This window comes from Bactrocera dorsalis, chromosome 1 (genome assembly GCF_023373825.1).
Source record: "Bactrocera dorsalis isolate Fly_Bdor chromosome 1, ASM2337382v1, whole genome shotgun sequence".
NCBI classification, from domain to species: Eukaryota; Metazoa; Arthropoda; class Insecta; order Diptera; family Tephritidae; genus Bactrocera; species Bactrocera dorsalis.
In genome coordinates this window covers 71,151,131-71,159,922 of record NC_064303.1, presented here as the reverse complement: position 1 = coordinate 71,159,922, position 8,792 = coordinate 71,151,131, and the positions used below count along the sequence as shown (strand labels likewise).

Here is an 8,792-nt window from a genome sequence, read left to right as displayed (position 1 = left end):
ATTTTCGCGCAAACAAGTTTGTCTTGAGACCTAATCAGTAGTAAAAACGTAAAATTTCTAGTTATCAAAATATGAGGGTTTATTACTTTTTTTCTTGAAGATTGGGAAGTAAGTTTAATGAGGGTACTGCATCGGGGCTTAGTCGTCTTCTTTTAAGGGGAGATTCTTTTATTTCCTCCGCCTTAAAATGTAGCCCACATATTCTCGATGACAAACTGAGTTGTACGCCACATACTTTTTCCCATTCCTTCCGTTGCGATTTGTCAGTTGGAGCACAAAACATTGGTAAGTTACTTCCATGAGTTGTTTTGCATAGGCAACAAGTATTCGGCATTTTATTCAGTTATTTAAAAAAATATTGTTTTTCGTTTTGAAATTTGCTTACTTTTGAATTTCCGAATTTGAATTTTTGAATAAATGTAAGGGTTAAGTCAATGACAACATTCATGTCAAATAAGCGTAAAGAAAAATTAAATGTCATATACTTAGTTCACTTTGTTGAATACACTTTGGTTTTACGTACACCCAAAGTGTATTCAACAAAGTGAACTAAGTATATGACATTTAATTTTTCTTTACGCTTATTTGACGTGAATGTTGTCATTGACTTAACCCTTACATTTATTCAAAAATTCATATTCGGAAATTCAACAGTAAGCAAATTTCAAAACGAAAAGCAATATTTTTTTAAATAACTGAATAAAATGCCGAATACTTGTTGCCTATGCAAAACAACTCATGGAAGCAACTTACCAATGTTTTGTGCTCCAACTGACAAATCGCATAAACATCTGTATACAGTTTCTAATAGTTTGGCGGGGTACTGGTTACGACGTATATACTCTTACATATATAGTTACAATAAAATTTGTGAATAATGTTGCATTTATACACGTATGTAATTGTTTGAAAAATAAATATGAATTCATTATAACGTTGAGAAGAAATAAATTGGTTGTCTCTATTTCTATTACGTTTATATTTATCATATATATGTATGTATGTAAAGCAAGTGGCTTCATATTGTTCAAGATCAAAAAAAAACACACGGGTTAATATAAACAAATACATGAATTGTTTACTATTTTATTGTCAAATAAGCGTAAGTCAAATACTTAGTTCACTTTGTTGAATACACTTTGCGTACACCTATGTGTACACCAAAATACGACATTCTAGGTACTTAAAATTTTAGCCTATGCCAAGCTCCATACAAAAAAGTTCGAAGTCTTTTGAAAAAAACGAATAATAACTCAATTATTTTTGCATAAAAAACCTAATGTACGATTTAAATCTGTTTAAAGTTGTTTGATTTGTAAATTTTATTGTATTTATCTATTTTTAGAAATTATTGGACCTAAAGGTTTAATTTGTTGCAGATTTTATTGATATACAAAAATTGATTAGTACAAAATGTCTGAAAACGTTGAAAAAAAAAGAAACCATCTGGGTCAGAATATAGAAAACGGAAAGCAGAACAAGAGAAGGAATTTCAGAGAACAAAAAAGTTCATGAATATAGATAAATATATTACAACAAAAAATGAAGACCTGAATATGCCATCTACATCTGGAATACAAATTAATGTATCGGTAGCGCAGCCTCTATCTGACAAGTCAAATCAGATAACTGAAGATTGTGTTGAAGAGATTGTGGACAAAGTTTCCCAAAGTGAGATGATAAGCTGTGGTACTATTACAAATGCTGCTCCGGATGACTTCATTGGTGATGTACAACCAATACAAATTCTAGATGACGTTAGAACTGTTATCGCCAATATATCGGATCCTGCTTCTTGGCCAGTCACTCGAAATGGCAAAATCATTGATCATATAATTACTAGTGACCCAATGCAAACTCATATTGATAATTATCCGAAGAATGATACAGGCCGACATTTCTCTAATTCCCATTTCACAAAAAATCTTGCAAACAATGAAACAATTCAGCGCCGTTGGTTAAATTACTCCATTTCTAAGGATCGAGTTTATTGTTTTTGTTGTAGACTATTTGATAGTAGCTCAACGTTGAACTTAGTAACTGAAGGATACAACTACTGGAAACACTTGTCTGAAATGTTAAAAATTCATGAAAATAGCACTTTTCATAAGAAGTTTTACCTTTCGTGGATTGATGCTGAACTACGATTAAAAATAGGAAAAACAATAGACAGCCAAGAGCAACACTTGATTAGAAAGGAAACTACAAGATGGAATAATGTTTTATCTAGATTGATGCATATCACACTTTATTTAGCCGAAAACAATATGGCGTTCTGAGGTACTTCCTACAAACTATATACGCCAAACGCCAAATAACGGAAAGTTCTTAGGCTTAGTACAACTACTAGCCAAATTTGATCCAGTCATGCAGGAGCATTTGCGATTAGCTATGAAGGATGATATTTCAGACCACTACTGTGGAAAAGACATTCAAAATGAATTAATAGAGCTGATGGGTGAAAAAGTGAAGTAAAATCATATTACACACAAGTAATCAAAATATTATTCTATTATAGCTGACTGTACTCCTGACATTAGTCATGTAAAACAACTTTCGCTGACATTATGATTTGTTGATTTATCAGACGATAATGAAAAAAAATAAATAAAAGAGCATTTCTTGGAATTTATACCTATCAATAAGTCAACTGGTGAAAGACTGACTGAAGTTATTATTAATGTTTTAAATAAATACGGACTAGAATTGAACGATTGCAGGGGTCAGGGTTATGACAACGGGGCGAATATGAAAGAAAAAAATATTGGGGTTCAAAGGAGAATTCTCGACATAAACCCCTTAGCTGTTTATGTGCCGTGTGGCTGTCATAGCTACAATCTAGTACTATGCGATGCCGCTAAGTCATCCGTAGGATCAGTCACTTTGTTTGAGGTACTTCAGAGGTTCTTCACATTGCACTATAGGTCAAATGAACGGTTTTTGAGGCAAAAAATCAATTTTTGAAGTGTACTATTTCATAAAAAGGATAATGGCATTTTGTAATAAACATTCTGAAATACCCAAAAAAAAAAAAAATTAGAGTCAGGTGGCAACCCATGTCTTAAAGCCAAGCTGTCAAAGTTGTAGTTTTTTTTGGTTCGTTTTGTTTTCTTACATTCACCTTTATAGTGCCTAACATTTAATCCATTGTTTAACAAAATATTATAATTGTATACAATTTTTATAAAATGGAAATTATTAATTCAGGTATGTAAAAAAAAATGTTATTAATAAGTTTCATAAAAATGTTGTTGTTGTAAATTTTTTGTTGCATCAAAGTGTGTCGTATTTACTGTGGAGTTTTGGTTATTGACCTGATGTTTCTTGGAGTAGTACTTTGTTTATTGGCACGTATTTGTTGAACAATATATATGTGGAGAAAGGTAATGATGTGTACTTTCATGTGGTTGTAATTTCAACTGCAGCCAACTGCAGCCCAACTGCTCTAAATTATTTATATTTTCCTTTTAAGATTCCGTAAAAATAAAAAATACGGATATAGTTAAATTTTGGTTAGATAATAACCGAAATGCTACGATTGTTGTCAACTGGATTTTCAAGAAATTTAATAGAAGTGTGGATGACGAATGTATGGCATCAATCAAAAAGAAAATTAACAATTTTTGTGCAACTGCTACCCAAAAGTGGAACAAGAACCAAAGATGTGCGAAGAGATTTGAGAACAACGAAAGTTTATGGCTATCAAATGTAACTGAATTTAAAATTTCTGAGAGTGATATCGCAAACAAAAGAGGCCGCCCTCATGTTGGATACAGCGAGGGAAGTGCGAGGCAAAAACGAAAACTTGCTTCCGAAGTATCGTCCGTACAGGGTCACGATACCAAATTATTGGTCCATGCTGCTTCAATATCAACTTATGCATCAAAAGCAAATGATTTAAACTTTGTTTTAAAGGAAGCAGCTTCATCTCCATCTAGGGCTACAAAAATGAGAAAAACTTTAACCTCCAATGACAAAAAACCTTTACCACTATCCCCCGAGGAAGCATTACTATTTTTGATAGAAAATAATTTAACAAAGCAACAGTACATAAACATTCGGGCAATGAGCAAGTCACGAAACTGTGATATTTATCCACATTACCAAAAAATTCAAGAGTGCAAACTGCAATGCCGACCTGATGGACTATCGGTAACGGAATCATCAGCACAAATTCCTCTGCAGAGCTTGGTTAACCATACAGCAACAAGAATTTTGTCATACCAAGAAGAAGTTTTGATGCAAATAGAAGAGTTGAATGATGTCAGATTGGTTTTAAGTTATGGCTTCGACGGTTCCACAGGACAAAGTTCTTTAAAACAAATATTCAGCAGCAATACCCCAGAAAGTTTAGATAACTCGCTATTTGTGACATCAATTATACCACTAAAATTAATCACGTCGCATCATGAAACCGTTTGGATTAATCGTACACCTCAATCTGTTCGTTTTTGCCGACCACTTAAAATTGAATTTATTAAGGAAACGAAGGAACATATTTTGAAAGAAAAAAACAATCTGGATATGCAAATAAAAAACCTTGAGCCCTTAGAATATTTTTTAAATGGTAGAAAAATATCAGTAAAATATGAATTTATAATGACTTTAATTGATGGAAAAGTTTTGAACGTACTTACGGAAACAAAGTCTTCTCAGTCGTGCCCAATATGTAGTGGAAATCCGAAGCAGTTTTTGTCAATAAAAGATTTAAGCTCATTAGTGTTTCAGCCAAAACCAAATTCATTAAAATATGGCATAAGCCCATTACACGCTTGGATTCGATGCCTAGAATTTGTTCTGAATCTTTCATATAGACTTCATATTAAAAAATGGCAAATTCGAAATGCTGAGGACAAATTACTAATGCAACAAAGAAAAAGTGAAATTCAACAACAATTCTGGGAGAAAATGGGTCTTCATGTCCATAAACCGAAAAGTAATGGAAGTGGATCAACAAACGACGGCAATACTACGCGAAAAGCATTTTCAAATCTAGAATTATTTGCTTCAATAACAAACGTTAACATCGAGTTTTTAAAACATTTACAAGTCATACTAATTGCAATTTCTTGTAATTTTGAGTTAAGTGTCGAAAACTTGAAGAGTTTTTGTTATAGAACTGCCGAAATATATTTTGAATAATATTATGAATGGTACCCAATATCAGCTACGTTACATAAAATTTTAGCACATTCTTCGCAAATAGTACAAGCCTCAATCGTGCCTCTTGGATGCGCTGGAGAAAGTGCTTCTGAGGCGAGAAATAAATTTTATAAAAAGGATCGCATTGAGCATGCACGAGAAGACTCTAGAGAACACAATATATCTGATGTTTTTAACAGAGCCATGGATTCTTCTGACCCATTCTTATCCAGTATATGCCTAAAGAACCGTCATTCAGCAAAAAAAAATTGCAACTTCCAAGAGAAGTTATTTCTCTTTTAAAGATTCTAGATGTTCCTGAATATCAATTGCCGACTACGTCAAATGCTATCGCAAATGAAAATTTTCCTGATTTCGAATGGGAGGCAGAGGATCTATCTCTTTTTAATATAGAGTTAGAAGTTGATGAAACAGGGGACAATTTTGAAGTAAGAGTTATTTATAATATACTAACTTTTATAAAATTTAATGTTCTCTTTTTAGTGGAATTAAATCTTGATGGCATTGGAAGCACAAATTAACTTGTAAGCCGATCACTAGCAAAAGAAGACTTATTTAATTTCATCGTTTTATGTTAATAATTTTATTAGTAAATAAATGTTATTTCTAGCAGAATGCTCCATTATCCAAGGACCGTGTTTTCTATTAATTCTCCCACCGCTAAGCTTACTTTTCCGGTCAATGCAAGTGGGCATTATAATAATTTTAACGTGGTAAACAATATAGTTACTAGAAGTGGGCGTGATTAGGGCGGATCGACTTGAGATTTTTATCGAAGAGTAAGATGCCCATCGTAGTCACCTGTTCCAAATTTTGAAGCTCTAGCTGCTTCCTGTGATTTCTTGCCTCAAAAACCATTCATTTGACCCATAGTGCATTGTTTTCAGCTTCTGTTCATTGATGGAAAATTCTAACCGATCACTTGGGACTATACATATACTATAAAAAAGCTCAGCGACACACGTTGGTAAGAAAGTATAAGTAGTGTTAAAGCAGCCCGTTATCAAATTAGTACTATACATAATGCTTTGATTACTTTGGCTCTTGGAACTCAGAAAACTGATGTTCAAGTGTCTCATGAGGCTACTACTCTGGCCGAACAGCTAAAAGATTTCATGTTCATAGTCTCATTGGTTGTTTGGTATGACATACTTTATCAAATAAATACTGTAAGTAAATCTCTACAGTCAACAGATATGGATCTTGGTAAATGTACAGAAATGTTGAAAAAATGCTGCAATTCTTCGAAGACTACAGAAATACAGGCTTTAAAGGCGCTATTTTAACTGCGAAGGAGTTGGCCGAAGAACTAGAAATTGAACCTATATTTCGAGCTACAACAAGAATTCGACATGTTAAGCGTCAAGCTAGTGAAATTGCACGCAATAACCCTATAACTTCTCCAGAAAAAAAAAATTGAGGTTGAATTTTTAAACTGTCTTTTGGACACTACATTAATTTCAGTCTATGAAAGGTTCGAACAGTTAAATGAGTACACGGAATCTTGGTCTTTTTTGTACAATATTAAACAGATTACAGAAAAAACCCGACCTTGTCAAGCTCTGTAGTGATCTCCAATTAAAATTAACTGTAGACTCTAAATGAACTTGTAAGTCTGATTTCCTTTTCATCAAAGATTGCAACTTACAAGAACTGTATCTAAATGTATGGATAGCATTGCGAATATTATTAACTATACCTGTAACGGTTGCTAGTGGGGAGCAGAGCTTTTCAAAGCTGAAGCTGATAAAAACCTATCTTCGATCAACAATTTCTCAATCTAGATTGACAAACTTAGCAACTTTGTCAATTGAAAACGAAATTGCTGAAAACATCGACTTTGACAACCTTATAAAAGAGTTCGCTGATAGAAAGGGCAGAAAAGTAAAATTTTATTAGTGTTTTTGTAATAAATGGTTATTTTTTATAATAAATAATTATTTCTTTTAATAAACGGTTATTTCAATAAATATTTTCCCTTTTTTCGAATGGGTTTAATTGCAGTTGGAGGGCGCCGTAGAAATGTCGCCCAGGGCGCTGGTAGTGTTAAACCCGGCACTGATTATAATCTCTCCAAGCGAGCAAATATTTTGAGGTAACAAAGCTTAACATTAAATCAAAAATGTTGCACATAACTCCAAGATTGTTATCTTGTGAACATACATATATTAAAGGTCATAGTTTGTCTATTCCTATTCCTTTTATTACTGTATTTTGTTTCATGTCAACGATATTCATACAAAAATCAATCTAATTAACTAAATAATAATACGTTACATAAACTAAACTAACGGGACTTATTTTTATATATTGGGTATCCGGGAAAAAAATCAATCAATGTACCGGAAATCATAAATTAGGAATATGGGGCTTATATCTATTTCTATCATATTCAGGATTAAACCGAAATATCATAAACATATCCACTTCCTTTCATTAAAATAAAACAGATATTAATCAAAAGAATTACACGAACGTAAATTAGGCGAATGCGGTGGTTGCGGCACGAGATTAGTTGAAAATCTGGCGAAATGACCACGAATAACCAATGCAGTATGAAATGGTGCATAAGAATTCACTTTTAGAGCCTCACAAAACGACGCGTATCTCAAATACTAATGAATATTTTGACGAGAAATTTACAGAAAAGAAAATTGTCGATTCGAAAAACACGCGAAGTATAAATTAAAAATTCTATTTGATCGCGCTAAATTTTAATGCACTGCAATTTCAAAATATGAACAGCACATAGATTTTCAACTTAAACAACAAAAACTAAATTAAAGAAACAATTCCGGTCCAGGGAGATGATATATAATCACAATTTCTTCCATTAGACATATTTAAAATTAAAAGTGGCTCAGTTATGTCACAGTCTTACCACATTATAATCTAATCTAATCTTTGGCATCGAGTTAATATTACGGATGTTCCAAACTATAAATCCTAATACTAGCGAAACTTCTACTCCAACAATATACCAAGAAGCCACGATGCAATACCAGAATGTAATAGATGTACAAATTGAAGTAATAAAGGAATTACCTATTTTCCAAGGAAACAAAGAAGAATATACGATATGGAAGTCACATGTAATGAAAGTCATGGAACCACTTCAAGTATTCCAGAACACACCTCAATTCTACCTTCAGAAGAAGAATCACGGGGCATGCAGATATGTTACTTGAATACAACAACACAACTCTCAGCTTCTACAGTATCATGGAAGCTTTGGACGCACTAAATCACGACCCAAACGCACTGTATGAAATACAAGAACACATGAAGAACTTGGCACAACAACAGAAGACTTGGACACTTATTTCCAATACACATTGACACTGCACAGGAAGCTGATTAAAAATACAGTGGATCTTCAAAAACAGAAATAAATAAATATATTGAACAATAATCTATAACACAATTTATTAAAGGATTAAAAAATAAAAATTTAGCAACAGCCTTAGCACCTAATCAATATCAAAGCTTAATGCAAACATATACAAGTGCTAAACAAATCGAAATACGACTACAACAAACTAGTGAAAATAAAAACCTAAAACGACCTATCGAAATCCAAAAACAAAATTTAAATAACTTTTGGCAAAGACCAACTAATCAACATAGAA

At 32.8% G+C, this 8,792-nt stretch overlaps 1 protein-coding gene across 1 annotated transcript; it reads left to right on the top strand.

Moving 5' to 3' along the window:
* The first annotated feature begins 520 nt into the window (after positions 1-520).
* Positions 521-8,498, top strand: LOC125780358 (uncharacterized). The gene is made up of 2 exons (XM_049462638.1): positions 521-5,591; positions 5,647-8,498. The coding sequence occupies exon 1, from the start codon at positions 3,592-3,594 to the stop codon at positions 5,140-5,142; it is 1,551 nt and encodes a 516-aa protein (XP_049318595.1). The 5' UTR covers positions 521-3,591; the 3' UTR covers positions 5,143-5,591; positions 5,647-8,498.
* The last annotated feature ends 294 nt before the right edge of the window (positions 8,499-8,792 follow it).